General features: G+C 36.0%; 1 protein-coding gene across 7 annotated transcripts in view; it reads left to right on the top strand.

The window, feature by feature from the left end:
- The window catches only part of TSC22D1 (TSC22 domain family member 1), a 127,567-nt gene that overhangs the window by 22,184 nt on the left and 91,790 nt on the right, over positions 1-13,593 (top strand). Inside the window, exons 2-6 of one of the 7 annotated variants that reach the window (XR_006578737.1) lie at positions 6,504-6,658; positions 7,372-7,441; positions 8,790-8,882; positions 9,061-9,169; positions 9,814-10,067. The exons of 1 other annotated variant lie outside the window; for it this stretch is intronic. Coding sequence is in view for 1 of the 6 variants with exons in the window: in XM_045013036.1 (XP_044868971.1) it covers positions 9,141-9,169 (29 nt within the window). In the remaining 5 variants the exon portion in view is untranslated. Of the gene's footprint in view, positions 1-6,503; positions 6,659-7,371; positions 7,442-8,789; positions 8,883-9,060; positions 9,170-9,813; positions 10,068-13,593 lie in introns of those variants that run through there. 5 more of the 7 variants (XR_006578738.1, XR_006578736.1, XR_006578739.1 and 2 more) reach the window with 5 other exon arrangements.

Below are 13,593 nucleotides of genomic sequence, written 5' to 3'. Positions count from 1 at the left end.
TTGAACAATGCCTTTTAGGTTGTATGTTGTTGAGCATTTGTGTATATAGTATCAGAGGGGTAGCCGTGTTAGTCTGGATCTGTAAAAGCAGCAAAGAGTTCTGTAGCACCTTATAGACTAACAAACATATTGGAGCATGAGCTTTCGTGGGTGAATACCCACTTCGTCGGATGCATGTGGAAAAACAACATCGCTTGCCTCATAACCTAAGTCGTGCAGAACGCAATGCCATCCACAGCCTCAGAAACCACCCTGACACATGCATCTGACGAAGTGTGTATTCACCCATGAAAGCTCATGCTCCAATACGTCTGTTAGTCTATAAGGTGCCACAGAACTCTTTGCTGTTTTTGTGTATATAGCTATTCTGTATAAATGTAGAAAAATAAAAATTTTTCTAGGTGATGACTTTGATTTTGAAATTCGTGTTCCAGATAGAATTACACACAATTAGTGTGTAATTCTATCTCAAAACATTTAACAACTCCTTGCTTCTTTCAATAGCTGTATGTCTGCTTTTTTTGAATCTTTTTTTTTTTTTTTTATTGGCAGACATGGAAAAGCAATGTTAATTATGGAAGGGTTTGTTTTTGGGACTTTCCTCATAGTTCTCTCAATTTATAAAGACCTCTTATTTGCATAGTTTTGCTTTGTTTGAATAGTGCTCAAAGAGTAGTAAATTTTAAACCCCTTTTTTAAATGCCATTACTAGTAGGGTCTACGTTTTAATTTTACAAATTATTGGTCCTGATTCTGCAAACACTTAAGTAGTACATAATTGGACTCAAGAATAATCCCATTAGCTTCAGTGGATTACTTACTTGTGTGCATAAGTGTTAGCAATATTGTTTTGAAGTTACAAAGACTTATGCCACTAAGGTTTTTATAAAATTACAGTTTTAGCATCAGTTGCTGCTAAAACTGTAATTTTATAAAAACCTTAGTGGCATAAAATCTTTGTCACTTCAAAACAATATTGCTTCAATGTAAACCATGAAAAGCTTAGATTTTACAGTTCATTAAAGTTACTGAAAATTTAACATTTTCAAACCGTAAAGTTAGCATGGGCCCACTCAGACCTGGGGAGTCTGAAAGGAACTGGGACCAGTCCATTAGCTTTTCCTCAATGTAACTGTTAGGAAGACCAAGTTGCTGCAGATTGTTTTAAGTTTAGGAAAACGGAAGTTAGATGCAGGACACGTTAAAAAAAATAATTATCCATTCTTAATATATTTTTAACAAAAGGTATTAAATTTATATGGCAGAGAACCTGTGCTTCCTTTAATAACTAAATGATGAAAGAAATATTTAAAATTAAACCATCTCTCAAAATTGGACATATCTCAGACCAAAACAGGCCCTCATAAACTGGTGCTTTGGTAAAACAGTGGTAAATATGCCATCTCCATTTCAGTTCAACAGTTGGAAATATCATTAAGTATCCTAAATCACTGACCTCCAGACTACAGAATTTCACTTTTATTTCTCTCCTTTCTAAAGTTGCAGTCCATCTTTGAACTTTCTTGTCTACTCAGCCACCCCACTATCCAGCCATCAAAGAATATCACCAGATCAGGTGCAAGGAATTTGATTACAGGTTACCCTCACTTGCAGTAGCTCCTCCATTTTAAACACTCATTACTCTTCCTCATGTAATACTTGACCTTCCCCTTCCTTGTGTCACTGTACATATCTTCTCTTTCAGTCCCTTTTTACAGTCACTTGTTCCTCCGAAAGCCCGGGTCTAAATAGGGTGGGAGATGGGGAAGAATGGCCCTATTTTCGATGTCCACAGTCTGAGCATTGCTCTTTTGCCATTCTGTGTTTGAGTTCTTCTATAGTTTTTATATATGGCAAAATATGGTACTTTTGTAAGCTTCTGCATCACATGCAGTCATGCCATTGTTCAGTATTTAATTGTGTAATATATTTAAATTTGTCTCATTTATATTTAGATTTAGCTATTTCAGTTACCCAAATAAGATTATTTGTAAAAACTAAAACACAACTATAATATTTGTCTTGTGTTTTTATGATTAAAACTTAGGTCTGTTATCCTCGCCATATGCTCACAGACCCTCTCCTTCCTGGTTCCTCCTAATTCAGGGCCCACTCAGTCATCACCACAGCTGCCTTTAGTTTAATGTCTGTGGGTTTATCATTAGATATTGTTCAATTTTTTTATCCAATTTCATTTAATTTTTTCTTCAGCTTTCTCTTTTTAGAGTTGAAAGGAGGAGTCTGAGTAGAGCAGTAGCCTGAAATAAAAACTTCAAAAGGTAGAATAGCATATAAGAGCCTGTTAACTTACTTTCGCTGTGTGCCTACACAGCATTCAACTCCACTACTGCACCTTGTAAGGAAACAGAAGAGTGCAGCAGGAGGAGTTGATGTAGTGAAGCCAATAACTCGGACATATGTTAATACTACAGAGGTGGTAACATTTACATACATAATAATTCAGAGCTTGTTACTTTTTGTTTGCTTTGTTCAGCTGAGGAGCAGACCAAGGTGGGTGAATTGCAGCCAAGAAAATGTTGGTATGTTCCACCATCCTCACTCAACTACATCCAAATCCTTTTTTCTCCTATCTGTTAATGCTTATCTAAAAACTTCTGGCAGGTACCAGAGGCAAAACTCAATAAAATTTGGCAGTACATATCCCCCTTCTAAAATCCTACTTTGGACCTAAACTCTTAAATTTATAAATAGTGTGGTACTTTTCTCTGAAAGTTGCTTCAGACAGTATCTTTCTCTAATTTTCACATTTACTATTTAATCATAATAATAATAATAAAGTAAAAGATCCCCGCTATCTGTAATTCTATATTCTCTTTGGTTGACTTGGTACTTTGGGCCACCTTACATTGTCACTTCAGACTGTCACAGTGGCACCCTGAGGCTGAATCAGTAGAAACCACATTAATCCTCACTTCTTTCATTTAGTAAAGAGACATCCTCCTCTAATGAAAGAAATTCTATGGACAGTACCACCGTGGACAACAGTTACATCAGAAGCCTACCTCAGAAGCTGAGGATTGCAGTCTCTCTATTTAATTGATCAGCCCAACACACTTGATCTCTGCAGTAATGACTGTCATCAAAACATTGTTTAAAATGGCAAGAAGGTCTCTATTTCAGTTGTCATTATTTCAATTTGATGTAAGAACTGGGGAGGGCTTAAAGTGCAAAATTAGTATTAGAAGTATTAGTATTAAAATTTTGCTGGCTTCTTGGAGAAGGATCCCTATTTATATGACAGCCAATGTAAACAAATAGTCCATTTCAACTCCCTTTGGAGAAGCGTTTTTTTTTTAGGTTAGTTTCTCTCTGGCTTTCATTAAATACTGGATGCAGATGTACGTTTTGCTGACATGTCTTTTGACTTCAAAGAACCCTTTGAACTTAGATTGGTGCTACATCGACAGAAGAGAGGATTGCGTTCACCTTCCAGTATTTTATAATGTCTCTTCTCCTTCCAGAGTGCTGTGAACCAACACCTTTTCTTGCAGAGATTCCTTTTAGAATGCCAGTCAGACTCTTGCCTAATTTGTGATGGCCCTTGCCTGTAGTGTTTCACTTCCAGTTTGGTTATAATTTTTAAAAGTAATTCTATCCATTTATTTTTTATGACTTTCCTTGGATGATATTTGTTCTGGCACCAGTTTATCTAGTCCAGACTTTGAAAAGTTTTCGCTAATTTGGGGTGGCTTAAGTGGGAGGATGCCTCTGAAAATGAAGCTCAATATGTCTCACGGTGGGCACTCAAAATTAGAGACACTCAGAATCAGATGCTGCTTTTGAAATACTCAACCGTAGCTACTTAAAGGCAAAATTTTGCTAGTTAAATGGGAAAGAAATTCTAAAATGTTGGTATTTGAAAACTCTAGGGTGCTATTCCTCTCTTGCCTCAAAGAAATTATAAGCTACAACTTGGAATAAAAAGCAAGGAAGGAGAAAGAGTGAGGAAAAATTCATAATTAGATTTGAACTAAAACGCCCATGGAAGGATTTAATTCCCTCTGAGCACTTTATTCCTATCTGTTTGTGAAATGGTGATAAAATATTTTACATTTGCAAATCACTGAAGTAAGACGTTAAAAAAAAGCATTGATTTAAAAGCTATAGTTTCAGTAAGTTGATTAAACTCTTTGAACTGTGGCACAAGTCAAATTATTACTCGTGTTCAGAATATAATGCTTTCGTTATAGCTTTAAAGATTTAAAAAACCTTCAAAGATGACTGCTCTGACTAGTTACATCTTACTAGTCTAGTCCCTTTAAGTGTACATACATTTTAAACATTTAAACTCCTACATAGGGTATGTATGTGATCCTTTAGAATGGTAGTTAGTAGCAGTGTATGATCCTCTATCACTGAGAGAAACTTCATTTTCAGATTTAGGGCCCTATTACTCTTTGTAGGATCCCTACTATTTGTATTCTAATGGTAAGTTCCTAGATCTACTGTGTCATTACGTTCAGGACTTTGGAGCTGTGCTCCGGCTCTGCTCCAGCTCCAGGCAAAAACCTGCTGCTCCATGCTCCAGTTCCGGGTTCCACTCCAAAGCCCTGATTACATTCCTAAACTCATGCAACAGGAGTCTAAAGCAGGGGTTGGCAACCTCTGGCACGTGGCTAGTCTGGGACGGCAAACCGTGGCCAGAGGGAGCCGTGATCGGCCGAACTTGCCGATGTGGCAGGTAAACAAACTGGCCCAGCCCGCCAGGGTGCTTACCCTGGCGAGCCGCGTGCCAGAGGTTGCTGACCCTTGGTCTAAAGTAAGAAGAAAATATGAAATACTAATGTAAAAATAAAAAATTTTCTTTTGACTTCTTTGCATATAATTAAAAATGAGAAATTGGCAGAAGTAAATTTTAAGCAAAGACTTCTATGCTTGACAATAATATTTGCAGACATAGGCACTGCAGTGTGAGGCTAGAGTAGTTTTTAAATAGTTGGCAAATAGGAGGGTATTTGAACTAATTGCATTGAACAGCAAGGAAGATTGTCACCTTCTATCATGATGTGTGCATGGGAGGCCTGAGTTAAATCACAAATGCCACAAAATTGATGCCAATATTTTGACTAATCCTCAAAACTAAGTAGAGCCCTAATCATACAAGAAGCTCCATATAGACAGAACCTTAAGCCTGCACAGAACCTCATCAATCAGTGGTGCTCTGCCTAGTTATTGGGTTCTGCCAGGATGGAGCATATTAATGCAAACCTTTGGACCCAGTTTGAGGCAGTGCCACAGAGTCTTAAAGAACAACATTATTTCTAATGTTTAATTATTAAAGTTTAATGATTAAGTAACAACTTAGAAATTATGGAAAACTTTCCTTAAAAAAAAAAAGAAGACAGTTTTGGCTATGGACTTTTTATCATTTAATAAATGAAACTAACTAAATTGTTAGAGAATCTAAAAACTCCTCCAAGGAGTTCATAAATGCATAAAGGTGTTAACTTCATACTACTGCAAAATATTTCACTTGTGTTTTTGTATTTAATGTTAGCTGCCTGTTTGAGGTTGTGTGAACTGTTATAAGCGTGGATCGGCATAACATGCCTTCTAGCAGTCGCTGTGTGATTCTATCTAAGGAACCTCTTGCATTGTGACTTGTAGAAAATGGATGCATGCACTGACATGTTTGTTGCAGCATAACATGTCCATGTTTATTTACTACACCTGAATACTTGAATGTAACCCCAGTCAAGTTCCAGGTTAACGCGTAGTAGAGCAGTAGTTCTCAAACTGTGGTCTACGGCCTATGGAGAGTTGTCTGTTGTCATTTCTAGCTGCTAAAATATGTTAATACTTTCCTTATAGGATGACTTAAAGTAAGCAACAGCTACAGTGGCTACATGGGTTTTAAATGATTACAAATAGGAAGGGATGGGCTCTGTGTGGTTGTGAATGACAGGGAGAAGATGGTCTATGAAACCAACTCTGTCCACTGTGGGGAAAGTTTGAGAATGCTCCTATAAAGAATATGCTAATTGAAATACCAAAAACATAAGACACAGAAAATATCTGTTTTCCTTAAAGAATTATGCTCTTTGGTAGTTCTTACCACCCTTCCCCCCCCAATTGAAGTTAGTATCAGGGTTCACTATGTGTTCCGTACACTTTTAACGTGAGATCAAGATAATTTGCCTCAATGTTTAAAAAAAAAACCAAAAACACAAGTAATCAGGGATAATTTAAACGTATACATTTATTTTTTTAACACTTCACTTTAATAAAACTTTCCACTGTAAACGTGGTTGGGGTTAAACATTTACTTCCCTTGATAACTGATTTGCTAGATATTTTTACATGTAAGTGTGTGTAAGCAATATGATCTTTTTGTATTTTTATACTTTCTTGGGTTTGAGAGACTTTCACAGCAGAAAATATTTTAAAACATAAAATCATTTAATAAGCATGATTCTACTGTGTCTTTCTCATTTTCTCCTAATTTGCTAAACTCTCTTAACATGTGACTTGGATGAATGGAGAAATGACTTCTTCAGAGGCAGCAGCGAACATTTTTCAAGGAAATTTCTGGCACCCCTTTCCCTAGAGACTGAAAGCATCCTTCATGGCAGTTGCTTTTAATTCAATGTGGAACACACCCCTCACCCTACAAGACTGTGGAACAGACTGTTCAAAGGTTTGAGAGCAAACACATACTTGCTGTTGGTAATGAAAGGCAAGCAATTAGTGTGTTATTCTTTAAAATATAATAACGGGGAAACAAACAACAAAGCAGCAGCAAATTAAACACAGTTAACACCACTTTCAGAACAGAGTGGAGGGATTTAAGAAAGATTTTAATTTCTAATAGCAGTTGTTAAAAGATCATAATGCTGTATCTTGATATTAAGGCATATTACTAAAAAGCAAACTTTTGATTACTTGATACTTCTGAAAGCTACTGAGTTTACATTGTACCTTCTCTGTAATGTATTTGAATTGGTTGAAGTTTAATGTAGTATTGTCACTTTCATTAGGCTCCTAAAATTAATTGCTATGAAGATTTTTCCAGAAAGGTCAGATGGGATGGAATTTTCCATATGCTTATCATCCACCTTTTGTTTTTGTTTTTCAACCATCTCATAACTATTGTAGTGGGTTTTTTAAATAAAGTAGTCCCTGATTCTGCAGCTGTATTAACGCAGGCAGATGCTTGCAGCTATGCAGAGTCTCATTGATTTCAATTGAATTCCCAAGGAATGTAAGAGTTTGCCCAACAAGATCCCATTGGAGGACCATAGCTTTATTTGGTACCACATACATAAACAAGTTGTATGCTTGTCTCATGTGTACTGCATTATTTTATGTGAAATGCACAAATAAGAGGTCATTGCTTTTTTTTCCCCCAAGTATTTCCCTGCTGAACTGACCACTTGAAAAAAACATTGAGGGAGTCTTGATCCTAACAGCTGGTCTTACAGTAAGTCACTTTTTGGAACTATGGGAACTACGATGTTGACCATCTGATTTAAAGCGTTAAAGGAAGCTCAGAGGTACATGAAAATATATACCCTTGGGTTGCAGAAACTGACATGAGATGGTTATTGCTAATATAATTCTTGTATAGCAAAAAAGTAGTGACAAACTATATAGTTTAATTAGCTAAATGCTTAAGAGATATCCCGTTTTATTATCATTAAGAATTATTAAACTTTATCTGGGCAAACAGCTTGTTAGAGTAGCTCAAGTTAAAAATTATAATAATTCTAAATTAAATCTTACACCACATAAAACATCCCCTAACTTTACAGCCTCAAAACATAACCTTGGGCATGTGCTGGTGATTGCATTGCAGATACTTAATGAAGCAAAACCTATTTCCCATAAGTTAGCTGACTAGCTGAACCTGAGTTGTCACATGTACCTGCATTTGCTTGCTTTTTTTATTTTATTTTTTTTAAAACAGCACTTTCATGCCCTAAGCCTATATTGTAGGTGGTGTGTGTTTTTTTTTTTGTTTTTTTTTTTTTGGAAGGGACAATTCAATATACATTCATTGATTAAAATAGTCTACCTGCAGAAATGGGACAGAGGGGAACAGCTCAGATATCTTAGGCTGAGATTTTTATGCTTCTTTCTGCACTTCGTTCTAGTTTCTTTCACTTTGTTTGGTGGTAGATAGGAAGCTATTACTATTAAAATTATGAGGAGAAAATATAAAGTAGATCTATAATTTACATGTAACATACACTTAAGATTTAGAAATTCCTAATTTAGGTATATCTTCTAGAGTTTTTCTCAAAACATGTATTTTTAATGCAGAGCTCTCCCAGTGCAGGTTGTAATTTAATTTTAAAATTTTACCCTAAAAGAAAAACAGAGTCAAAGAACCCTTTCTACTCTTAGTATCTTTTAAATGTCTCACTGAATAGTAGCCCTTCACATCTGATATGGGGAGCTGGGGTTACCTTCAGAATCTTTAGATAGGAGATTTTAATTAAATTAATGTAAATTCATATTTTGAAGCAAGATCAGCCTGTAACTTTGTTATATTCTTAAGGAAAAATAATTGAAATAAAATAGGTCAGGAAATTAATATGAAGCTCCAAAGAAAGTATTTGGCAAACATAGTTGTCAAGAATTCAGTTCAAAAGAATCTGTGCATGCAGTAATCATGCAGAAAAATGTTCAGATAAATAGAATAGTCTGTGATCAAAAGGGCTAGTAATCTGTTGCATGTTTGGTTGGGTGCTAGAGGGAAGCATTGTTTTATCAAGAGGGAAGTTCTTTTTATCTGCCCTAGACCGTGTTCATTTTTGTCAATCAAGGCTTGACTCAAATGAAGGAGAGGGTCCTGTGAGATGCATAAAACCATCTAAAATATGGTTAATCAGACTTTGAAACCCACATCATTAAGAGGGGTAAGTTTGGTTTTTAGTGCAAATATTATTTTTTCTATATTTTATAGTTCTACAAAAGTAATGAGCCTAAGGTAGAAATAAAACTGTATGTGCGTGTTTGTATCTGTTTTGTTTGATTTTATATGGCTTAACTTTGTTCTTTGTAAGTGACCTAAAACAAGTGCTAATATTTCAACAGATACAGAATGACTGAGTCTAACATTGCACACTGGTATGCCTGTGAAGAGGCATTACCAAAGTTAATTATGTCTAGTGCAAATGCTGGGAGGTCTGACTGAGCAAAGCAGGTAGGTGAAAGATGCTTGCATGGAGAAGAGATGGAGGGGAAGTGAGTGTAAGAAGTAGTTTTATTTAAAAGAAATAGAAAACTCTGCCTGAATTGAGTTGGTGAGAATTTCCTTACAAGGAAAGACTAAAACAAGAGGAACTCAAAATATTTCATCTTGTTTTAAGTCATATTTTGGGGAAAATATATATATTAATTTCTAATACTACAAATAATTAATTAAAATATAGGTAAATTTGGGGATTTAGTCCAGTAAGGAAACTTAATTAAATCATAGAACATTCTGAGAATGTTAAATGGCTAAATTATTGCAGAACCACTTCAAGAATATTCAGTACAACTGAATATAGCTTCGACTAAGCTCTGTGGGAAGATCATCAGCTTTACTTTATGTACTGTTAATATCTTACATGTGTAATAAGCTGGGTGAAATCAACAACTTTTAAAGTGTGTCTCTATTCTGAAAAATGACTAAAAATTGAACCTTCTTACTAGATCTTGGGTCCTGATCCTGCAGTACATAGTGCATGGGCACACTGGTCATTTGCAAGGTCAGGGCTTTAAATTGATCCCCATATGTATTCAATCATATCTGCACACATTGGACTAAAATAAGCTTTTACCACTTTGTACTCCTGTTTGCAGAACCAACACAACTATGAGAACATCAAGGATCTGCTTGTGCCTCAGCAATAAGATTAAGTTCCAGTTAGTCAACTGGTATAACTGAGGACCCAAATCAGCCTCATCCTTTTACTGGTAAAGACAAGGAAAGAATCCAGCTTGAGTCTCATCTTCCAGGCTGAGATTGCGAGGCTGATAGGAAACTATCTTTTCCCCTGAAAGTTGAGAACATTTGACATGGAACACAATAAACATGGAACCACACAATGCCGTCAGTGAGTTCCTTTTCAAAATAGGATAGCACTTACATTTTTGAGTGAATGCTACAAAAAGTAGTCTATTTAGGATTCTTTCTTCGTGCATAGTGTGTAATTCTCCACTAGCATTAATGGCAGTGATCCATATTTATTGAGAGTAGGATGATTATATCTAAGGGAGACCAACTTTCTTCGCTTTTTGCTATATGAGTTCTTCAGAAATTACAAACATTAGAGGAGAGTCATGGAGAAGAGCAGGCGTAAATACCAAAGGAGAATAGACTAGCAAAATGTCATCTGCAAAATTCAGTTTGAAAAATGCTGGTAGCCTTATTGGAGTGGTTACCCTTCACACTGCTCATTCGTAGCACAAAAACTTGGAACTTGACATAAACAGAAAACTGGTTGAAAGACTAGAGAAGGGTAGAAGAAATGTGAGGATTCAGAGTATTGAGTGGAAAATCAGCAAGATACAAAATAATCAAATGTTTTTTAAAAAACACATAAGCTAATTGCAGGTATAACTGAATCAAGTAAACCAAGCACTGAATTCTGAGAAGTAAAATGAAAGCCCCTATTAACATAAAGAAATTGCAAGTTTTGCACAATAATTGGAGTATGTTACCAATATGTTGGTAACCTTTTTTCTTCCAAAAATTAGCTCCTTTAAAAACACCATATCATCGTTTGAAAAACAATTTTTTTTACCAATTCAAATATTTTCCCAGAACCACTTGAGGCTTAGAATTGCCTGAAAATTGAAAGAGGGTTATTTATTTATTCATTTATTTTACAGTGGACTTATATTAGTGCCAATGAGATCTGACTATTAAAGTCTGGTTTAAAATGCTTTGTTAACTAGGCTGCTGAAGTTTGCTGTCAGCTACACTTGGCATACAAACTTTGAAAGGAAACAAAAACAAAAGAAACAATAAAAAAAACCCAATTTTGATAGCCCCTTCTATGACGGATTTTAAAATATGCTACCTGTAAATTAAAATGACCTTTAAAAGGGAGATTTTTGGACCACTATATCAATGATGTGGTATTTTTAAAAAAAGCCAAAATTATAAGATTTATCAAATGACTACATTTATGCATAATAATTCTTTCATGTATTATTGATTATAACAAATAATTAACGATTCAGCCTAATTACTCCCATGCATTTACTGCTCCTATGCATGTTCTCTTGACTTTAAAATAGGCAAGAGAAATATACTTCAGATTTGTGCAAATGTGACCCAAAAATTGATTGGTATGATGGAAACTCTGTGAAACTCTTAAATTAGGATGGTCATCCAAGGATTGAAAACTGCACTGGCCCAGGATGTGCTATATTCAGTGCTAATTTAATCAAATAAATATATTCTAATCTGATATGGTCCACATCATTTGTGGCAGAGCTCCCAAACTGATGACACAAATACCCTGCTAGAACAAAATGGTTAGAAACCAAAGCTTTTTATAAACTGGAAAGTTGTAATTCTGAGCATTCTGATGGTATATAGCATTAGTTTCTTTTCATGGTAATCTGTGTGACATTTGACCTTAAAATCAACTCTTCAGATTATCACGTTGCTTCCTTCTTCCTCCACTGTAATGACTGTTATCTCAAGAATTACTGATTCTAGAAACCAATGTTTTATGCCATCAAAAGCTATTAAGGCCAGGACGCTTACACTACTGATAGTCCAGTGATCAGAAAGGGGGGGAAAAATCATGTCTTGTGGTCTCATCTAGTCTCACCTGTTGCCAATGTGTGCTTGTTCTCACAGTACATTTCTAGAACTTCATTCAGTGTAATTTTAAATGTCTGAAGAAAATGTGCCATTCACCTCTTCCTGTGGATGACTGTTCTATAATCTATAAAATTTCCTTGTCAGGACATTTTCCTCAATAGACTAAATTTCTTTCTATTGCTCCTAATTATATCCTCTTCAATCACCTTAAATTCTTCTCCTTGCTTGATATTTACACCCTTCAGATGTTACCATGTTCCTTTTAGTTGTTGCTTAGCTAAGGTGCACTTATTTAGTTTTTGTATTTTTTTCCATGTGTCCATTATTCCAGTGTAGATAAACTGTTAGTTTGTACATTTTCTGATTTGAATCTAATTTTATTTCCTGCTCATATTTTCTACCTCTCTAGATCTCTTTATCCTTTTTCTTTTCTCCTGGTATTTGCAATACCTCCCCATTTAATCTCTCTATATTTCATTAACATTTGGTTTACCTTAACTCCGAGATCAGTACTGAAGATGTAAAATAAGATAACCTCACTGATTCTTGTGACCATCCCAAGGGAGAGTCAGGATCACACATTATTTTTGAAGATGTCTCAAATAATTAAACCTAATTTGCTTTTAAAATATATTAAAATTGCTTCTGTGAGACATTTTGTGCCAAGTTTCAGCATTAAGCATGTTTTATTCAGCTGCGTTAAAAAAACCCTCAAAGTAGGTTTATAAAGGAAATGCTAACAGACCCTTAAAATGTAGCTACTGTATTGTTCAAAAGCCATTTTGCCCCTCTAACTTTTTTTAAAAAATCAGTTTTTCCATAATTAGTGTCAGTAGCCAACAGAACTCAGTGCCAAGCAATCATTATGACATGTCCGTTGTTGTTTTAACAATTCATGTATGTTTCCTGTTGGTGCCAAAAGAAGACACTTACTTTGCCAGGATTTACTCTGTTGGTTTGGTATTTGTGTACATGGTTTTGAAAACAGCTTTTTTTTAGCATAGGCAGGTCAACAAATCCTGTAGTGGGTTTTCAGCCTACTTGCAGTCCTGGAAGTAGAACCAGACCTGTCAATAACTGGAAGTAGGATAAAAATCACTTCTCCTATAGAACCTGCCCTTTTACTTTTGCATCAGTAGCTGCAGATAGGTGGCTCATATTTCACTGCTGCAGATGATCAGTTACATTTTTAAACAAAGCAAAAGAATTCAGTGGATCTAGAGGGCTAAAATACATCTGGTTTAGCAGCTGGGTGTCTGGAATTAGACTTGATTCTGCATTCCTTTGCTGAGGTACTGCAGCAGTGTGCACTCTGACGAATGCTGCTCTCATCATGGCAAACAAATGAAGAAGAAAGGAAATGGGAAGCTTTTCTGCTTATGCTCCTCTCTACTTACCAAATGCATCTCTGGGGATTTTTGTCTGTTTTCCAGACAGGGCTTCCATAGTGGTCATGCTCAGACTTGTGTAGGCCTTCTTTGTGGGGTTCTGAGCAGAGCCATGAAAGATAAACAGTTGCCGCTGTCTCCCTAACCCCAAGAAGCACTGAGTGACAGTTGACCCTCTCCTATTGGGGGCAATAGAATGAGGCCAGCTCAAACAAGGCCTCAGAGGGAGCTGTTGCACTCCCAGAACCCTCATCAACAATAAAAGTAGCTAATCATGTGGAGCAACAGCATTGCCTCTTGCCTCTCCACAAAAGGCTGTGAAAGGAAGACGACCGGCATGCGGTACAGCCAGTGGACCAGGCAGAAGGCAGAAAAGGGCACCATAGACAATCAGTCTACTTTTTAAATCTGTCA

This window comes from Mauremys mutica, chromosome 1 (assembly GCF_020497125.1).
Source record: "Mauremys mutica isolate MM-2020 ecotype Southern chromosome 1, ASM2049712v1, whole genome shotgun sequence".
NCBI classification, from domain to species: Eukaryota; Metazoa; Chordata; order Testudines; family Geoemydidae; genus Mauremys; species Mauremys mutica.
Note: the sequence above shows the minus strand (reverse complement) of the source record. Positions and strands in the feature narration are given on the sequence as shown.